The following is a 21,665-nucleotide window of genomic DNA, read 5'->3' on the forward strand; positions in this document are numbered from 1 at the left end:
CCCACTATTGAAAATTTTGCAAGCAAAAAATCATGCTCAAGTAGTTAAAATTCACCTCATATCACTTAATTTGCAACCGTAAGGGCACTACTACTTAATCATTGAGTACCCCCCCCCACCAACTCCTCCCGCCAAACTCTACCTTCACATTTCTCCCATCAGTCTCCCTCCACCTCACCTCCCATCCACACAATTTTGGGGGGTGGGGTGGAGATGTGTTATGTGTGGCTCTCTCAGACTGTAAAATACCTGTATTAAAGCAGAGTTCCCCATCTACTGTATATGATTGGCATCTTCCCCTGACAGGGGATCCAGGGTTCCCTGAGGGGCGGTACTGTTTCCCCAGGACACCTGCTGGTGCTGGCACTGCTTCTTTGGCCTATACAAACTAGAGATAAATTTTAGGTTCTTTATAAGGCTAGATACTAATGGATAGGTAGTGTAGTGTATGTATTAACTGAAGTACTCCAGACTGGCTTTCGCTCTTTCCATCTCATGCAAGAATGAATAAAACTGTGGAACTGTCAATTCTGTAAATAACGTAAAGAAGAAGAAGATAAAGTAGAGAAGATAAATAATTATAATAAAACTAATAGAAATAATAATAATAATAATAATAAATATTTCTTTTTTTGTGTATTTTTTAATAGGATTCCATTCCTGATGACGACATAATTAATGTTGAAATATTGAATCCCGACACGATGGCGTGCATTTTGATGCTTGGAGTATGTATTATATTATCTTAACTAGGTCAATTAAAATAAAATTATAAAGAATCTATGTCATCATTATACAAACACATGCCAAAAACCCCTATTAAGGGGACAATTTCATAATTTCATGTTTTTGTTTAGTGTCCCCGGAATAGAGGTACCCCTATAAAGGGGACACTTTTTTGGTCCAAAGGGTGCCTTTAATAGGGGTTCATCTTTAGTAGAAATAATGAGGTGAATTTCATAAATACAATACAGTAGTTACTGTATATATATATATATATACTGTCTCTTATACACATATAGATGTGTATAAGAGACAGGTTATACCTGTTAAGGGCGTTACTATTATGGATGATGTACACTCCAGTTTAGAACTGGGATCACCTACACCAAGTAAAGAAAAAGCTGTTTCAAACACGACCCCTTCGGAAAGTGAATTGAATACTAAAGTGGAAGCTCAAACAGACAACCCGACAGTGTACGCAAAGTGATACAACACTATCATATTATATACACAATGATTTTAATGCCATCAGTAATCAAATAACTTACCCATATAAACATTTTCTGTCTTATTTCCTTTGTTGACAACTAATTTCAACTACAATAAAAGTAAATATATTAGGTTAACATCTGAGTATGCTGCATGATGACAAATTAATGCTCAAGCGTTATATTAATATGAATATTATTACCATCCATATATTATATTTTCTAAGTCTAATCACATTAAAATCACAAATATAATGCAGGAATATAGAGAATGAAAAGTTGGGTGCATTTTTACAATTTACCTGTTGGATACATCAGACTATTTGTCTTATATAGTAGAGCACCTTTGTTTGAACAAGCATAAGACAAAGTTTATAAGCTTAAATTTACCTGCAAAAATGTATTGCCAACTTTTTTGAGTTCACTACTTGCTGCTGTCACTGAAAGATAATTTTTATTTATTAATAGGTTATTGTAAAACCTTGAATAAAAGATCTGGGCGGCTCCTCTTTTTTTGCAACCTTTAAATGGGCTGCCTTTTTAGGGGACCTTCTTTCTGAGGCTACTTTTGCAAAGTAAATAGTGGAGCTTCTTTTTAAAATGAATGCTGTAAATTTTGGAAATTACTACTTAAAAACAATAAACAGGGCCACTGTAACATCAGTCAGTATCATGGTGTGTATTGACCGGCATTAAATCACCGAAACTACGGTGTAAGCCATAATAAATTTATTTTGTTTGTTTGAAATTCATGTACAGTGTATGTATTGTACTATCTCGAAAAGAAGCCCATGCTAGAGTATATTTGGGATTTTTTTTAGGCTACTTTTGCAAACTAAAAAGAGGGGGGGCTTCAAATCGAGATGGGCTTCTTTTTTTAAAAAAGCTGATATGGTTTCTATTCAAAGTTTAACGGTATCCTATTCAATCAATATTTAACACAAAAATAATCAATTGTTCTATTGCCCAATTCCATATCAGATAACCTAAATATTTACACTTTCATTAGCCCCTTTCAGATAGACGTTGCCGCAATTAGCGTTGAGTATGCCGGCACAATAATCGCTCTATACCCTTTAAACACATAGCCTTTGTTATATCAATATTGAGGTAGTCTTACGCTTTTCTGTCTGAAAGGGTCCTATAGAACGGCGTAATACTGGAGGTTTAAATACCACAGCGCAAATTGTTTTCAAATTTAACCTTGTTTGTTTATAAATGCACACGCCGACTTGATTGTCGCAATATCAAGTAGACCCTTTCAGACAGAGCAAGCCAGTAACTGTTACCACAATATTGCAGCAATATTACTAGGGTGCAAGGTGGCCTGAATTAAGCCGCCATATTACTGTATCAACCCTTTCAGACAGAAACCCATGCCGGCGTGCTTACCACATTATTGCAGCTCTGTCTGAAAAGCGCTATGTAAAAACAGGCTCCCAGCGAGAACATGTGTCTATACCCCCGAGGGGGTATAGACACAAAAATAACATATTTACCACCAAATTTCCAATCCATATCAACCAGTTGGTTCACCATTAAAGTCTGTCCAACAGCTGTCTTGGACAAACCGACAATATTGTGATGCCACTAACAAAATTGAAAACAAATGAAAAGTATCAAAATGAGAACTATCTTTTTGTTATTGATAATATGATATTATTAATAATATTTACATACAACTGCTGGTTTCAAGGCACTGTCACTAAATATACATGTATTTATACATGTTTATTTTATTTTTATTTTATTTCAAACATCATCCAAAAGTTACAATGAAGGCAATTACAGGATGTATAAATACATATAAAAATATAAAAAATACTATAAAAGTGAATAATTAATTACAGCATGAACATTATTGAATTGGAAATTTTAAAAATATATTGTATAAACATTTAAAAAAGGATTGATCCATCTGAATCAACATAAATTAATCAAAAACACCACTATATAATATAAAAATATAATAATTTACCTGTTTTGAAAAATAAGCTGACTTATCCTCAGAAAGACCTTAAATAAAATTCAAAAGATAATTATGTAAAAACAAATTTTTAAACTTTATCAATTGTTATATATTAATATTGAATGAAAGTAAATGGGTATCTGTTAGGTTGCTGTTGCATTAAATCGATTGGTATTGTAATGGCAGCATAAACTGGGTAAAACCCAAGAAGGTGAAAAGCAGCATTTGTGGTAGTTTACCATGCATCGACCAGTGACTAGGTATAAATTCATTTATAAGGACAACTGCGCGACCGCCGTTGGAGGCAACACAGATGTGGAGGCACAATATTCTTTTTCCAGTCAACTTGCCTCCTAGCAAATTTGTCCCCACAAACTTACCTCCTTGAAAAACTTGCCCCTCCCCCCACACCTACAAACTCACCCCTCGGCCGTCCCATGGCAAAACAACGTATCTGGTTTATATTTTTAAGTTACGTTGTTTTACCTTTCAATGGCTGCTCTAACAACTTGCTTAGGGGCAAGTTTGTCATTGTCAAGGGGGAGAGAATGCAAGGGCGTACCGTGGGGGGGGGTCGATGGGTGCGGTCGACCCCCCCTTTTTAAAGAAAGTGCCCTTTAAATATGATTTTAAAAAAAATCTAGCATAATTAAACTGTGCCTAAAATAATGCACTAGAACGTAAAAACGTAATTTTTTTCCCCTTTTACGGCCCCCCTAGCCCCAGCCTAGTGGCTCGCTTCACTCACAAATAACACACCCCACGAATTCTGAAAGCTTCACTAAATTGCTCCGAGTTCAGCTTGCCCCCTGCGCTTTCGTTTTGACCTCCCCTTAGATTTTTCACCGTACGCCCCTGCAATGTAGGGGAAAGATTGCTAGGAGGGGATGGGGCTCCCAGTTGAATGGATGATGGAATGCATTTGTAAGTTAAGTCTTGACTGATTTAGATGTAATGATTCTAAAAATATTGACTACTACCCATACAATGTAGTAGTCTATTTCTTCAGATAACTTCACAAAAATGTGTATTTACCCAAATGTAACAGGTCTTCCTGTAGCTGGGCAGATGTCATGTTACGCTTGACTGCACCTTTAAATAAATATATAAAGTTAGAGGTTAGAGCGTTACATTTTAGTTACCATTTGAAGTTTTATTATTATTTGTTTTGCACAAATATATGATGGTATTTTATGCAGAATTTCATTACTATATATATATATATATATATATATATATATTTATTATTTTTTTTTTATTGTAAATTTCTTTACAACCAAAAGCAATATTACCAGATGGAAGTTTGCTTGATAAACAAATCTCTCTTTGAATGGAGCTGAGTAAATGGAGCAGTTTTAGATACACAGTAGGTAGCAAGAGTACATAGGGGGATATAAATATTTGGTGGGCTAAGTTGTCCGACACTGGGTCTGACAAAGGCTGTTCTAAGACGTTTGAGAATGTATTACTGCATGTCCAACATTTTTTTTCTGATTAAATTTATTATTTTACTTGCACATACTCTATGCTGTGGTAGTGCAATTTTTCTGTGAAATGGAATGTGTTAAGGTTTAATTTAGTTCATTTGACAGGCATCCCAAGTACAGTGTGAATGTAGTTTTATCAAGAAGTTGGTAATTCGTCCTACATTTTGATCGATGACCAATGTGGCTGATAGCACCTTCTCCGAATGGACTATTTTTTACCTAGTTTCTGGAGTCTACACACGCTCCTATCAGAAGAAGCCTAATTTTCTTGTTTTAAATCAACAAATCATTGTGGTACACAAACTACATTAAAACTTACTATATGGGATTGTAAGGATGCTTTTGATGACATTTTTTAGGCCAGTAGCATTCACTCCCTGTTCTTCAGCAAATTCTTCCAATTGACCTAAAAACCTACTTGACTATTAAATAAATTAAATTTGATTATTTGATTATCATTCTCATCCATATTTATACACATTTCCTTTATTTTGTAATATACTGTAGAAAATAAAACTTCAGAAATATAAGACATTTTCTTTTTATATTTAATAAATTGCAATTCAGCTTTTTGCTATAATTTGGGAATAAAAATTAAAAGGACATACAGCAAAACTAAAAGCATACAATTTTTGTTTGTTTTTTTCTTAAATGATGCGATAAAAGAAGCCTTGATGTTTTCCACACAGTCTAAAGCTAATTTCATGGCTTGCTTTCCACCAACCCTTATTAACCCACTCTTCCATCCTTAAAATCCACTTGTATTATCTATACCATTTACCATTGTTATCACGCACACACCCTCAAAATATCTATCTCCACCCTTTGTTTACATTAGCTACAACCCTGGACTATAAAACAAAATAGTGGTGTAGACCATTTACCTTACTTGGTTCAAGCAGAAATGCAAACACTATTGAGATGAGTTGAGAAAATTGCTGAAATAAATTAAAATAATAACTCATGGCTTAAAAAATTGGGTGAGGTGGTGCAATGATTCAATTAAAATTTTATTGAGTTCATCATTCACTAATCAGCAGCATCCACCACTTTGAAGGTGCAGTGCTCAAGAATAATGGCTCACCGTAGTATAAAGTATTAATAATTAAGTTGTGTTTGATGGGAGCGGTACCAGAAACATCTAAATTACAACTTCAAGGCAGAGTCCTGGACACCAGCAGGACGTAAGCTTCAGTCTAGCCTAGCTAAGCGCCAGGACTAGGCAATTACATTTAATTAATTTTGCTCCATTTTTTCTGCTCTGCTACTAGGCCTAAATTTACATTGAACATTCTGTAATTAGGGCCTAGGTCCCTAGCTAGGCGACCTAGAATATAGGCCTAAGCTAGGCTTCATGCTCTTTCTTTCTTTAGTTTCATTACGTCTCGTGATCACAATCGTTAGGCTAGTCCATTTTTTTTTAGCCAGGCTCGCCAGCCAGCCCAGGCCCCAAGAGGCCCTAATCCTACTAAACAAGGCTAGCCTAGCCTAGGCGCCAGCTAGGCAACGCTTAGCCTATGCCTATATGTTATTAGCCTAGCTAGGCTTGGTATTTTTTATTCTACTAACAAAAAAAAAGAAATAAAGCATAATGTAGGAGCCTACTTCGTCTCCAAACTTGTTAAATGTTTGAATATCTGAAAACATTGAGTCGGGAGGCGTTTCCGCCGAAAAGTGGAAGGAAGTCGCCATTATTCTGTTGGTTGTTGACATCTTCTAGTCTTTATCCAGACTTTTAATTTGTGAAACTCACAAAAAGATTATAGAATGACTTTGGAAAAGTATAAGAAAGGCTATTATTATTTAGTGCTGCATGGTGGCGTGTATTCAAGGTCAATTAAATTGGGCCGATCGATCACAAGTTTAAAGTTTCTGTTCTATTTGTAAAGGTCGTGTTGGCCATCCCAGCTACTTTAGGTGTGAACTTATAAATAAGAGCCTGGTTTAGGCTAGCTGTCGTCGGCATCATCATCGCTTATTGTGTTAAAATTGTTCTAAATTATAAGAAAGTTGCTAAAGTGAGTTGCATCCGACACAACCATCTTCCACGATGTCTGATTCCGTAAGTAAATAAAGGAAAGAAGTAGCCTAGCTTATTATGCGCCACCGACTAGCTAGGCCTAGGCCTAGATCATTATTTTGAGAATTTTGCCGGTCTGTGTTTAGGGAGGCTAGGCCTATATATTAATAACTGACACTTTTAATTTTATTACGCAAAGTATAGTATAGCCTAGCGGACCGGGTAGGCCTGGTTGGCCTATTGTCATATTGAAGATAGTTGATTGATTTTAATGCATTTAATGCATCAAAATGGCACTGCATGTTGTTGGAACATCAATACTGTAAATATGCCTACTCGGCTTCCTTCTTCTTGGAACCAGGCCAGTAGGAAACTATACATAGGGCCTACTACATACAATACGACTATGATTGGTTATAACTAGCCAGGTAGGGGATCGGTGCAAAATAATTTTAGCCAAGCTAGAGTAGATTTGTACTTAATTGTAATCTTGGTCCATACCCCACCCCACTGCACACCTCCCGCTCCCCCACTCTTTTTCCCCACTTCGCTTTCCACTCTACTGCTCCCCACACAGATATATATTGTGTCCATGATATGTGCCAATGTGTATTTGGAACTCTCCTGGGCCGGTGTTGTAATTGGACTGGAAAAGGCCGGGATCGATATTTCAACATGAGTTTCTTCAACATCAGGGATTCGGGTACTTGCTGCCAGGGATTGGTAATGTGATTGACCTCATTGCCGACTGGTGTTACATTTCCGAAAGCTGCATTCCCAGTTTAATCTGTGCTAGGCCCAGGTCCGGGGAGGAGAGGAGCAGGACTAAAATTTTCTTTGACAAAAACTGTTGCATGCCCATATATAGTCATGATGTGGCTATATATGGTCATGATGTGATGACAACAATCATCCCCCTCCTTTTTGTCAGGCCTGCATCTATTTCTAGGAGGCCACTATCACGATTGCCGCCTCTGAGCACCCGTTCGTCTGTGGCAGGGCAAAATGTGTTTCCCGTTCCTTTGTTCGAGCCAGAGGTTCGGGAACGCGACAGAGTAGCGATGGATGGATGACCCTCTAAGATCTTGCACTTTTGCCTGTTCTCTGTAGTTAAGTTGATAATTATTGTATATTGAAGTACTTTTTAAACAGAAATAAAAAAAAAAAATAAATAAATAAATAAAAAGAAAATTTATATTAAATGAAATAACCTTATAATAAATGAAATGCAGAAAAGACTGTTTATCTTTGAAAGTGGAAATGGCGCCGCGAGCAGCTTTCTGAGATGGATTCTTGCGCCTTATAAGATACCATTATTATCTGTCTCTTATACACATCTAGATGTGTATAAGAGACAGCATTTGAAATGTGATTGGTTGATTGAAGTGCCAGACTTGTTAATGGCCAATAGGAAATTTGTCTACAGTTTCCCCTTATTTATTTCATTATTAATTAAAGAATTGTTGATTAGTTGCAATATACTATCAAAAAAAATTGGTGGATTATAGTATTAACTTTTTAATCAATTGTAATCTTCATATTAATTTGACTGGGATCAAGCTAGGTTGACTAGACCTTAAATTGTGATGAGTACGATAGTTATGGGATGTAATCAAGAAATGGAATGACTCAGCTACAAAAAATTATCAATTTAAGAGTTTCCTAAAATGAACAATGGCAGAACTATGAGAAATGACATGGTGGGGAATGGGCTGCTGCGTCAGGAGGGCACGGGAATAACATGTGGGTTTAAGGGGGAGCTAGTTGGGAATAATGTAATTTTTTTAATTATTAAATTCATAAAGTTGGAGAATGACTTTTCTCAGGGTGCATTAATTTCCTCTTAGTCATGATGTGGCTATATATGGTCATGATGTGATGACAACAATCATCCCCCTCCTTTTTGTCAGGCCTGCATCTATTTCTAGGAGGCCACTATCACGATTGCCGCCTCTGAGCACCCGTTCGTCTGTGGCAGGGCAAAATGTGTTTCCCGTTCCTTTGTTCGAGCCAGAGGTTCGGGAACGCGACAGAGTGGCGATGGATGGATGACCCTCTAAGATCTTGCACTTTTGCCTGTTCTCTGTAGTTAAGTTGATAATTATTGTATATTGAAGTACTTTTTAAACAGAAATAAAAAAAAAAAATAAATAAATAAATAAAAAGAAAATTTATATTAAATGAAATAACCTTATAATAAATGAAATGCAGAAAAGACTGTTTATCTTTGAAAGTGGAAATGGCGCCGCGAGCAGCTTTCTGAGATGGATTCTTGCGCCTTATAAGATACCATTATTATTATTATTTTATTATTATTATTTATTATTATTATAATATTATTGTCATCACATGTCGTCATGTCGTCGCTCACATCACAAACTAACACAATTAAATTCAATTGTGTTAGTTAGTGAAATCAAAAACGCGTCAAAACACGCGCTGCTGTCGTTAAGGACTTTTTGTGTGGTAAAGAATACAAAATTGCTTGACAACCAATACGCGCTCGTTTTGACGCACTACTGTGATTTCACGAACTAACACAATCTACTTAGATTGTGTTAGTTCGTGATGTGAGCGACAATGTTTTTGTCAAATAAAATTTAATAGTCAGGACAGGGAATTATGGAAGAAGTTATGAAATTATACCAAAAAAGGAGCTTTCGATTCCATGACGACGGTAGGACGTACAGTAGAACATAATGATATCGTTAAAAGTCATGCGCATGCAAGGACACTAAGTTCACCTCGTCGCATGGATTCTGGGATGCAATATGGCCAAATCTATGCATGCAGAGAACGTAGGACGCCCGGTAGGACGGTCACGCATGGGTGATTCCGTTCTAGTGTCGCGTCGTCAAGCAAATCGAAAGCTCAGTAATACTCTAAGTGACGGATAACTTCTAATGATTGCAGGAAGAGAGGACTGAACGGCAAGAAGATATCAGTGAGGTCAATGGCGACGAAGAAGAAGTGCAATCAAAACCCTTTCAGCCATGGTATTCTGTGCAGATAAAGAACGCCAGTAAAAATGGTGATATTGTTATGTTTGATGTCACAACAACAAAGGTATTGCGTAATATTTATTATTTGTTTATTTAATAGATTTGTATAGTGCACATTTCAGAACAACTGAGCAGTGCGTTTTCATCTCTTCATTGGATACAGAATACACTCTTATACCGTATTCAGACTAGACTTTGCATTGCGACCGGTTGCGATGTAATCAGTTGTAATCCAAATTGTTTGCAACCATTCGCAAACTTAACAGCATTCAGACACCTTTTTACTTTGATGCTTTACATCACTAGCAAAGATATAGGTCGTCCTGTTTTGTTTGACCTCAGCCAATTAGTGCCTGTGGAATCCGTTGCGATCGAATTCTGTGGTAATCGGGAGTAATAAACTTGTAGCACCCAATCGCAACAGGTAACAATTTTGCGAAATCTATTACATATCGACTACGATTGGTGAGCTTTCAGACACGATTTTACTTTGCGATTGAGTGTCACCGTTGCTACAACCGATCGCAGTGCGAAGCTAGTCTGAATGGGGTATTACATAACATGCAACATTGTTTGCTTCCTGGAGAGTATTCAGATTTGTCATGTAATTCAGAACTATCAATTTCATTCCAAATCATTTATCTCCTGCCAGTTACCCCTAAGTGAAGAGAGGCAAACGCAGAATGCGTCTTGCCCGATGACACAAGCTGTGTAACAATTGTGGCTTTTCAAACCCACAATTCATGATTGGAGGTCCAGAGCCTTAACTGATTTAACCACATGGTTTCCACATCCTACTTTACACCCAATTTCAGGTACCAGCCTTTCCTCAGGCGAAGGCCATAGATAGGGTATAATTTGAATGAGTAGGTTTATTTAGCTGACTTTTTATATCTATTTTAATTAATTCTTTCATGTATAAATCAAGAAAGACCAAACAAACAGCTCTCAGGCTGTAATTTTTGGTTTACAATGACAATATTAAAATATTATAAAATAATAATAATAATAATAATAATAATAATAATAATAATAATAATAATAATAATAATAATAATAATAATAATAATAATAAAAAAACATTACTTTAAAAATATCAAGTATTGGCTTGAATATTGGCATGCAGTGATTAAAAAGATTTTTCTTTGATTGAGATGGGTATTTGTCTGGTACACCCAAAATTGGCCCACATTTTGTGTTCAAGTGTGGTGGGCTTTGCTAGAGGAACTACAGTATGTTTCAATTTGAATGAGAGTGGGGTTACTATATTCATTTCAGGAAAAAAAAATCTGATATCTTTCAGGATTTGAATCCATAAACCCTAGAGTATGGCACCTTCTTGCAGACGCTAATAATACTTGACCTTTGTGTGTTGGACTATAATGCCAGAGGAGCTACTGTTATGTTTTAATTTTAGAGTGGCGTTATATTTTATTTCGGAAAGAAATTCTGATTTCTCTCAGGATTTAAACCTATGACCCCAGAATTGGGTGCCTTCTTACAGATACTATATAATACTTGACCTTTGTGTGGTGGGCTTATGCCAGAGATACTATGTACTGTTATGTTTCAATTTTAGGATTTTAGGAACTCTCAGGATTTAAACCAATGACCATAGAATAGAGTGCCCTCTTACAGATACTAATAATACTTGACCTTTCAATTGTAAACCCATGCTTGCATTTACTTTATAAACTTTACATTGATAGCAATATAAACCTTTTATACTATTTATATTGTTTATGGTATTTACATTGATTTATTGCTTTTTGATAGCTTGAACAGTGCAAAGAGGAAGTCGAAGTCGAACGACAGTATGAGGATTTTGAGTGGTTAGAGCACTGTCTCAGCATACAGCAAGATGTAAAAGGAGTTATTGTAAGTGAAGCACAAAAATACATTTATCAACTACACGCTTGTAGCGCATACATTGTCTTAGCATACAGCAAGATGTAAAAGGAGTTATTGTAAGTGAAGCACATAAATACATTTATCAACTACACACTTGTAGCGCATACATTGTCTTAGCATACAGCAAGATGTAAAAGGAGTTATTGTAAGTGAAGCACATAAATACATTTATCAACTACACACTTGTAGCGCATACTTTGTCTCAGCATACAGCAAGATGTAAAAGGAATTATTTTGAGTGAAGTACATATATTCGTACACACATTGCCTCAGCCTACAACAAAACGTAATTTAAAAAAATGATGTAAGTGAAGAACATAGTAATTACATATTCATCCAACTAACTCACAAAGTACACACATTGCCAGTCCATTCCACACAAGAAATTAAATCATTGCAATCAATTAAACCAGCATAAAAATAACAGATATTGAAAAACTTAATTCAAATACAATACATCAAAAGATGTAATAATTAGGTAACATACAAGAAAAGATACCAAAAACAACAAGAAAATATTTATTATAGCAGAATGCCCATCAAGATTTAAGGAAAAAATTTTACATCAAAAAATTGTATTTAATTATTTTGTTTACATGGATTTCAATTTGAGTTTTTTTTTTTTTATCAAATTATCAATTATTTAAAAATATAGGTCAATATGAAATAAGTACCTGTAAGCAATGAGGCATAAGAAAAAACATCAAAAGATAAAAGTTCTTATTGCAATTATTAAAAAAAATAAAATAAAATATATGAAGTACACATACCCTAATGCTTCCCAAGACATACTCATAGCACATTTTAATTGATTATTAATTCTTTGGTAAATTTTTAATGTCTCTAAATTGACACTGATACGAAGAGAGATTGGAATTATAGAAAAGAATCAATTTTTTATAGTGACTCATGAAATGTATTATACCATAGAAATACCATATCAGATGTATTTCACTTTGAAAATAATAAAACTCAAAATTTTCTTTTGATAAAAAGAAATTAGAATGATACATCATTGAAATATATCAAGACTGACTAAGTGTATATAAGATATATATTTATTTATATATTTATATTATAATTATTATGTCAGTTTCCACCATTACCTGATCGACCAATCGTTTCTGCTGCTGAGGCTGAAGCCAGATCGAAAAAGCAACTTGGAACACAGAGTAAAAATATGAAAGGTAAATCACAAATGAATATCATTCCTAATTTTAAACTCTCTCCCCATTTCAAGATTTCTAGATATGCTACTGTATATCTCATTTGAATTGGATTTTTTTTTTCATTTATGAGACGAAATCATGTCATATTACTGATTTATTGGAAATCTCTGAGAATGGTGTTGTTGCACAAATTCTTAATTTGGCCGTTCCTTCAGCGCTTTGTGTGAATACTTGGTTGATACAACACCAGCTTGTTGACTGCCAGTGGCAATCTGAGCATATAATCATCAAAGACCTGCTGCGCGACACGTCGCATCACAGTTTCATAAAATTGCAGGTTTATGAAATTGCCTCAGCTGTAGCTTAATCACTTTCAACCATACCATTATTTATGTTTATGTGTGTACCATTAGTAGTGGCAGTTTGGCGCAGTGGTTGTGGTTTGGGCTTTCAATCGTAAGGTTGGGGTTTCGAGTCTCCGCTGTGCAGATTCGCTTGTGTCCTTAAGCAAGGTACTTTAGCTACATTGCTTCAGCCCACCCAGCTGTATCAATGGGTACCAGCAAACTGCTGGGGACTAACCTGCGATGGACTAGTGTCCCGTCCAGGGGGAGTACAACTCTCATCCGCTTCACACTACAGAAACTCAGGATAGGCTCCAGCACTATGAGCCCCAGTGGCTCGGAAAGAATTTAGTTTTTATAGTGTACCATCAGTCAGCCAAATAATTTTCACTGACTTGTAAAAGTGATTGTCATCCCAAAACAGCATCAGTAAACAGAAAATAAGTTTTCAAAATGATGAGTCTTTTTACTGGAATCAACTTTCTATTGCCAAAGTTATGTGTAATTATGGCTTATACTAAAGTATACAATAGTGCCACATCCTTTTGCTAATTTCTCAGTTTAAAATATGGCAACAGTACGCTGGATTTTGGGATTTCAAGTCCTTAATTATATGGTGGCTACTGACTGTATGATCATTGAGCGCATACGCTATATGTGGATAATCCACTAAGTATCATGCAAATATTACAAAATAATGTACTTTAAAAATGAAGCGGTTTAGCACAGCGGTTTGTGGTTCTGCTTCCCAATTTTGAGGTCGGGGGTTCAATCCCATCACTGTGTTTTTTGTTTGTGTCCCTGGGCAAGGCAATTTGCCTACTTTATTCTCTGTCCACCCAAGAGCACCTGGTAGGTTCAAACACAAAATGCACTGATTACTGCTACAACGTTTATATGGATTAGTTCCCAAGGAGCTGAGTATGTGTTTCTTATGTGCTTGATTTAGTGACCTGAGTAATAATGTTGAAGCGCCTTGAGGCCTTGTTGTCATAATGCGCTATATAAGCCTAACTTTATTATTATTATTAATTATTATTATTATCCAAATATGTACAGTTAAAATTTATAAAGCATATGTTAAAAATATTTATTACTATCAACATAAAGGTGATGAGTTCCACAAAGATTGTCGTAAACTGGAGAAATATTTACAAGCTGTTGTGAAGCATGAAGCTTTTGGAAAGAATGAAGCCTTAATGCATTTCCTTACAAAAAAAGAGGTAAGAACTGAACAAAAAGTTTTAGCAAATAAACTATATATTATTACATTGTTTTTAAAAAAGGATTACTAATAATAATTAATAAATACTTAAGTACAGGTCTCCCTCTAGGTATAGACGTCTTTCTGGACCACAGTTTCGCTGGTCTCTAATTATAATAATGAAGATAAAAGACAATTGTTTTTATGGAACCACAGGAAAGTGGTCTTTAATTGAAGGCGGTTTTTAATTGGAAGTGTCTTTTAGAGGGTTGACCTGTATATAGTTATTGGAATTGAAGCATTGGATTTTATTTAGTGTAAACACCAAGCCCACAAAAGTCTGAAGAAGACTTATTTCCTGTGGGTCCTTACTGGTGGTGATTGGGCAGTACACCGGGAGACAATCCCCTACACTTTTCCAAAGAGTGTACTGCGTTCTTTAACGTGCACATGGGACATAATGCACACAGGACCAACGGCTTAAACGTCTCATCTGAAAGACAGTGCGATATCGCAACTTGCATTTCAGCCCTGCAGCTGAAATACAAGGAGAGCAGCAATGTAAATTGAACCGGGGACCTAGAGATCTCCACGGTTCAGCGCACACACAGTGGCTACCACCAGTTTAGCCGACTGGAGCTACAGGTATATAATTTCATTGTTATCATGCAGGTTGATTACTGACATTTTTTTGCTATCACCCCATATATTCACGATATGATTATTAAAATTCATAACACCTTTGAATTAAATGAAAATAGCTCACAAAAACATAAGATGGATAGGAGTAAAGTTGAATAGCCTATAGGTTAAGATGCTTGCTTTCTATTCCCATGATCTTGTGATAGCAGGACTTTTCCCTCACTACTAAAGGCAACTGCATTCTCTAATGCTCATAAAGAAACTTTGTTAAAAGCATTGTCCATTTTGTATTTGGCAAGTTACGTGCTGTTGTATGTGAATGAAATAAAAACAATATATTTATAAAAATTTTACAAAAAAAAAAATATAATCTGATGAATCCTAAACTCACAAAATATCAATGTCATTACACTGGTTTATTTTTTCATTTTATGTTTTATGCATAATTTTCATTTTATCTGCATATCTTTTGTTGGCTTGCAGCCTCCAGTTCGTGCCAAATTGAAAAAAGGAATTTTATCGAATTTATCAAGAGCTGTAGATGGTGTGCGGAAGGGGGGGCACAAGGATGTCGATGAAACGTTCCAGAAAGAACGTGAACTGGCAAACGACATGCTGAAAATTACAAAAGAGTCTAGCGTTACTTTTGATGTCATGGTCAACAATACGTGTCGTAAGTAACAAATTTATTTTTTCGTGAAATAAAAAATCTGCACGTAAGCACACCCCTTAAATTTTTTTAAAGTGCAAAATTCTTTCTCCAGATTATATATATATACTGTCTCTTATACACATCTAGATGTCCATAAGGCAAAAGTAGTGTCGCTAAGGGGAAACTAAAGCGACGTTAAGGGGAAATCATAGACAAAAGAATTTCCCCTTAAGAGCCGAATAAAGGTAGTATTTTTTAATTTATTATATATATAACCCAACCAAATACAGGAGAACCTCTCCTTTGGTACACCCCTATAAAGGGACAATTTTTCAGCCATGAACGGGAAGCATATCTTTTAACCTACTGTATAGCCAATCCCTATTTAGTTGACGTTTTTTTGGTCCTGAGCATGTCCCCTTAATAGGGGTTTACAGAAGTATGAAAGATTTGAAATGAATGGGTCTCCAATATTCAGATTGTAAAGTTACTCGAACCAGATAAGAAATTGATTACTTTTAAATTTAGCATCAATGTGCTACTTATAGAGCACTTTGTGAGGCCTAGCCCTAAAACTGGACTCTGTTAGATTTTATTCTTTACTCCATGGTAGGCCAAGGCTAGATCAATCTGGATTCAAATATTGTGTGTATCCCCAAATATAATAATGTTATCGAGTAAACATTTTGAAATATTTTTTTCAGAATGAAGCATTTGTTTAGTATTGTTTTTTTTTGTTTTTTTTAGGAATCTCGGCAGCATATAATCATTTGTCAACTGCATTGTGTCTTGGAATGAGCGCTGAAGATAATGGAGCTTCAGCCGTCATCAATAAGTAAATGAAAATATAGACTAACAAATATAATCTAACAAAACACCATATTCAGGTGAATTCTCCAGTGAAGTGGTTAGTTAGGACTAGCATTTGTAAGCAAGTTTCAATAGTATAATAGCAGCTTTAAAAGCAAAGTTTGTTTTTTTTTGCACTGTATACCAGGAACTGTACTATTATTTGGCAAGTTTGAACCAATTGCTACCATTCATTATTGAGTGCTATGTCGCTACATCATGGTAGCATTTGGCACTACTTCATTAACAAGCAGAGTTGATTGGGCGAGTTGATTGGCCGAGCGGTTAAGTCAGGGGCACCGTAAACTTAAGCTGTAATATCGGCGCTGGTTCAACCGGCTCTCTCGCCAATCATTCCGGAGGTGGAACAATTCTTCTCGGATAAGGACTTTAAACCGTAGGCCCAGTGTACGCATTTGTCTCGTGTGCACTTTAAAGAACCCAATACATCCTTCGAGAAGAGTAGTGGTTACCCTGGTGTACTGGTCCATTCATTCAATCCCCTGTCGTTTAATGGATATGCCACGTAGGATACTGATTAAGTTCACTGATTGGCATATCCTTGCCACTTGTGCCTAAATAAATGAAATGAAAGCAGCTATTCTGAAGCATTACTATAGCTGAATGCTACCACACAGCAAAGTGATGCCACAGCTAAGACAAAGTTTCAATAGATTTTTCAACTGATGTACCTAAACCTAATTATTTGTAATAAAAAAAAAAAACAAAAAGAAAGCTCACCATAGTATTATATAAGAGAAATGACAGCAGCACCTTTAAGACTTAACTCGCATAAAATTTATTCTCTAGCTTTCGTCGATACATGTGGACTTCATCAGGAGATTGTGAAGACCATAATATTAGTTATACAATTTAAATTTAAATAGATTTCATAATTAAAGATAAACAGTTGAAAAAGCTGCGTGGTTTAGCTGTGAAAGATAAGCCTATCAACCACTAGGATAGCATTTCTTCGTGATAAAAGAGTGGCATGTGGTGTTATGATGTCAATGTAATACTCTATTGCAAAAATGATTACCTCTTTTTTTCCACTAATTGTTTGTCACTCACAAATAAATGTTTTTAATTCTATGTTGACATCATGTGAGTAATATTAATCCAATTTAGATCTCCTCATTAAATATCTCTTATATTATTATTTACTAATTCCACTAATTTCTATGATGATTCATTCTTTGGTTTTAGCATAATCTTGCTAACAGACTGACAGACAGACAGAAAGACAAGGGTTGAATACAAAAACCCACATGGCAGATGTGATAATCATACACTAATGATGTTAATTAATTTTTGTTTAAATATTATTTTACAGACTGCAGGCTGAATTTGCGAAGTCAATAGACCACTATGCCCACGGGGTGGATGTGTTCTCTACAAATGACGACAACACGTTAGGTTTCACTTTAGAGTACTACTCAAGGTATTGGGATTCTACCAAGGTAAATATCAAAGGCCATTCTAACTGTTTTGAGAACAGTAACAACTCTGACGTGCAATTTTCCGCACTTTTTTTTTTTGTTTGATGTGAGGTTAATTGGTTTAAAAGGGGGGGGGGGGGGTGTGTGTATACAGAGGTGCTTGTCACCTGTTCATCACTCCCTTTTCGCTGCTTTTTCTGTCTTGTTATTGTGTTACTTTTGCTCGTTGTGTGTGCAGTGGAGAAGCTTAACAAATGAAAAATAAATAAAATGCTCGTCACCACTGCTAGAAAATCTATCAATCAATCATTCCATTTATATAGTGCCATTCTAACAGTCGTTGTTCATGGTGCCATTCCAAAAAAAAAAAAAAGAGTTTGAGCAACTGAATGATTTTCAATTGGCCTATTTTTCAATTTGAAGTTTTTGTGGTGACAATTTATTCCAGTCCACTCTGTATTGTTATTTATATATAAGTATGTTTAGTATGGACCATCAGTCTGAAATAAAGTATAAAGAAAAAAAAGTATGTCTTGAGACAGTAGTGACTTTAAACTGTGAATTTAAGGTGATTAATTGTTTAATGTTCAGAGGCAGTTTATTCCAGGCCCATGGTCTGGCTGTGCTGCAAGCCTGATCTTTCCCAGTTATGTTTACTCCTACAGTATATATAACCTATCCTTGCTGAGTATTGTATGAAATATTGTATACTCTTAGTGAGCTATGGACACACGTTTACTCTTTATGTTTTAATACTTTTCAAATATAGATATTCAGCCATACTTGGGAGATTGTATGAGTTTGATTATTAAGAGTTTGCAATAAAATATAGAAGACCCGAGTTTTAATTACTTTAGTCAAACTCAAATAATTTTTTAAATAGTGTTTTTGTGTTAGCTGTAATGAAAGTAGTGATAATTTATTAATGATTATGTAAATTTATTCAAATTTTTCTTTTCTGATGTTTTTTATGTTATGAAAATTATGTCATTTTACATTTCTAATCCTGTGGATTCTACTCCTTTTCAGGAAATGTTGTTTCGAAGGACATGTGCCTTAGTCCAGTATGAAAACTGCTCAAAAACTTTAGAGAAAGCAAAACCACAGAAAAAAGCAATGGTATGTTGATGAAAGTACCTGTACTAAAATCTATGTAAAATAACAACCTGGAACACCAACAGCATCTTTAGGCACTGGAAAAAAAAATAAAGCACAAAATACTTTTAAGTTTGATGTGCTTTTATAATTAAAATAACATTAAAATGTCATTAACATTTAAAAAATAATGTTAAAAGTTATTAAAATGACTAAAACTGTGTATAATTACTTGGGGTTCATACTAAACTATTAATGTTTTTTTGTTTTATATTTTAACACATCCAAAAAAAATAAACTGAAGTCTCGTGTATTCAAGCTTTATAAAGCTAAAATTATAATCTCATAAAGCCACAAATAGATGTTTGCTCACATAGGCCCTTGCTAGGGCACCACCAAATTACTTGCAGGTGAAACAGTCAAAATACACTACAGTATTCTGAAATGGTATGAGGCTGAACATAATTCTGCCAAATTATTAACCAGAACATGAAATCAAAACATCTGTGAAATATATCCTAATTGAGCTGTTAAGCCCTGTCAAGTCAATCGATCTATTGCAGTGGCTGTGCTATGTGGGGTGTTTTCTACATAATAGTAGTATGTGAAATCAATTAAATAGCCTTTGAAACCCCCTAAATTTTCATACTTTTGGGAGGGGATTTCTCCCCCCCCCTTCCACATTAGAGAGAAAAAAAAATGTATTTTCTACATAAGAGTGGACTCTAAAATTGATTAAATAATCCTTTGAAACCCTTAAATTGTTATACTTTTTTGAAACCCTTAAATTGTCATACTTGTGCACCACTTTTCAAAAGTTTTTGTGGGACGTCCAACCACACCCACTGTGATCTCGTCAAGGCAGTCAGCCCCCCCCCCCTTCTCCAGGATCTTGGTCTCGGGGAAATTTTTGTGCCGCCTCTGATCAAGGGAACCATGATAATGATTATTATTTAACAATCTCGTACGTTTTTTTTTTTGTTTTTTTTATTTTAGGCTGAGGCTGCCAAAGACGATGCTGAAAAAGAATTAAACTCAATCTCAGAAGTAGCAAAAAAGGAGGTACATGTTTTTTTTTTCTTTCTGTCGCTGTTCTTGAGTTAAATTCTGTCTAGGCTATCACATTTTGTTTGACAAAAACATATGACATATTGCCTAATGACATCACACCTTGACCATATATGTGGAAAAGACAAGCCAAACCAGTCACTCGTCACAAAAATCGATTTTCAGTTTGTCATACAGGTTTAAACAGTAAATTGAGAGCTATAAATTGGTAAAAGAATCATCTAAATCTGACATTTCGTTATGCGGTTACAGGAGTTTAAGCATACAGCTGCTTAAAGAACAATATTTGAGAAATCAGCCTCCAAAGTTTATGATTTCAGGCATTTCTCAGGCAGAAACCATCACCAAATCGTTAAAAATTGTTGTTTTAACATCAAAAATGGGGAAAATAACAACATAGCATAAATATACATATATAAAAGGTTCTATATAGTAGTACTTGAGAAGTCTGCGGTTGGTTGTTCCAGTCATGTTGAGAAGTTTGTCAATGCTCACTGCCCCCACCCCCATCTTCGACTCACCTCTCTCTCTCTTTCTTCTCTCTGTATCCTGAAGGAGTTGCAGAGTACTTCCTTTAAAGTCAAAGATGTTCCTTTTTGTGGGAACTAATTGAATTGTTATAATTTTTTTGCAGATAGCCAAGTTCCATCACCAACGCACCTTAGATTTTCAAAAGTCGCTGATTTTATATGCTGAAGCGAAGGTAAAGGCAGCACGTGATGTGTACGCCCTTCTTGCCAAAGACTTGTCCACTATTAAACAGATGGACGTAGACTTTGACTAGCACTTTTATTAGCTGATTGACACATTTATGTTAATTAATTAGTTAATTTATTAATTTACATGATTAATGTCATCACATAATGTTAATTGATTTGTTAATTTATTAATTTACATAATTATAGTTTTATAGATATATTAATCTGAAAAATATCAGTATATATAGGTTGATAAAATAAACCAAACCATTGAACTTTCACCGCAAAATGAGTCTTCTTAACGCCATACACCAAAGATCATCACCATTATTTACTATATACAATTAAAACTATGTTGATACCATAAAAATAAGCGGTTAAATGGCTAAGAAAAGAAATCAAACTTACGATTTCTTAACAATGTGTATGTAGGCTTAGACTGGATTTTTAGGTGTAAAACTCACCAAGGCTACACTACAGAAATCCCAGTGCTTATTCACATTGGGGTCCTTTATAGTGCTATATAAGGCAGCACACTAGAAGACGATCCCCAGATCTTTTCCGAAGAGTATACTTTATTGTTTTACATGCATGTTGGCTGTATTGCACAAAAGACCAGCAGCAGAACGTCTCAACCAAATGACAGGGTGAAATTGTAACTTGCATTTCTGCTCTCTAGCTGAAGCGCAACGAACACAACAGTGGAATCGAACGAGGGAGTAAAGGTCTCAAAAAGGTTGCCACAATCCAGAGCACGCTCAGATGCTACCACCAGTTTTAGCTAAACCATACATTTGTATATTGAGGTCATAAAACTTGGAATTAATGTTGTCTATCTCTTGCATTGTTTATTATTATTGAGATTTGAGGAGCGAGCTTGGTGTAGCTACCATGACGTCACAAGC

The 21,665-nt window shown here is 35.3% G+C and overlaps 2 protein-coding genes across 2 annotated transcripts; one reads left to right on the forward strand and one right to left on the reverse strand.

Moving 5' to 3' along the window:
* Positions 1-6: 6 nt before the first annotated feature.
* LOC117114285 (COMM domain-containing protein 7-like) lies at positions 7-6,423 on the reverse strand. Its single transcript, XM_033257905.1, has 9 exons — positions 6,273-6,423; positions 5,552-5,605; positions 4,987-5,089; positions 4,216-4,272; positions 3,190-3,227; positions 2,711-2,801; positions 1,602-1,651; positions 1,272-1,320; positions 7-530 (listed from the first exon to the last, which is right to left on the reverse strand). Exons 1-9 carry the CDS (start codon positions 6,378-6,380, stop codon positions 454-456), a joined length of 627 nt encoding a protein of 208 aa, XP_033113796.1. The 5' UTR covers positions 6,381-6,423; the 3' UTR covers positions 7-453.
* A 76-nt stretch (positions 6,424-6,499) lies between these two features.
* On the forward strand, positions 6,500-21,049 carry LOC117114284 (sorting nexin-5-like). Its single transcript, XM_033257904.1, has 11 exons — positions 6,500-6,729; positions 9,601-9,753; positions 11,466-11,567; positions 12,694-12,787; positions 14,224-14,336; positions 15,443-15,632; positions 16,359-16,446; positions 17,794-17,920; positions 18,929-19,018; positions 19,991-20,056; positions 20,697-21,049. The coding sequence occupies exons 1-11, from the start codon at positions 6,718-6,720 to the stop codon at positions 20,844-20,846; spliced, it is 1,185 nt and encodes a 394-aa protein (XP_033113795.1). The 5' UTR covers positions 6,500-6,717; the 3' UTR covers positions 20,847-21,049.
* The last annotated feature ends 616 nt before the right edge of the window (positions 21,050-21,665 follow it).

This window comes from Anneissia japonica, unplaced genomic scaffold (assembly GCF_011630105.1).
Source record: "Anneissia japonica isolate Jap-2015-1 unplaced genomic scaffold, ASM1163010v1 scaffold2994_len2133135_cov197, whole genome shotgun sequence".
NCBI classification, from domain to species: Eukaryota; Metazoa; Echinodermata; class Crinoidea; order Comatulida; family Comatulidae; genus Anneissia; species Anneissia japonica.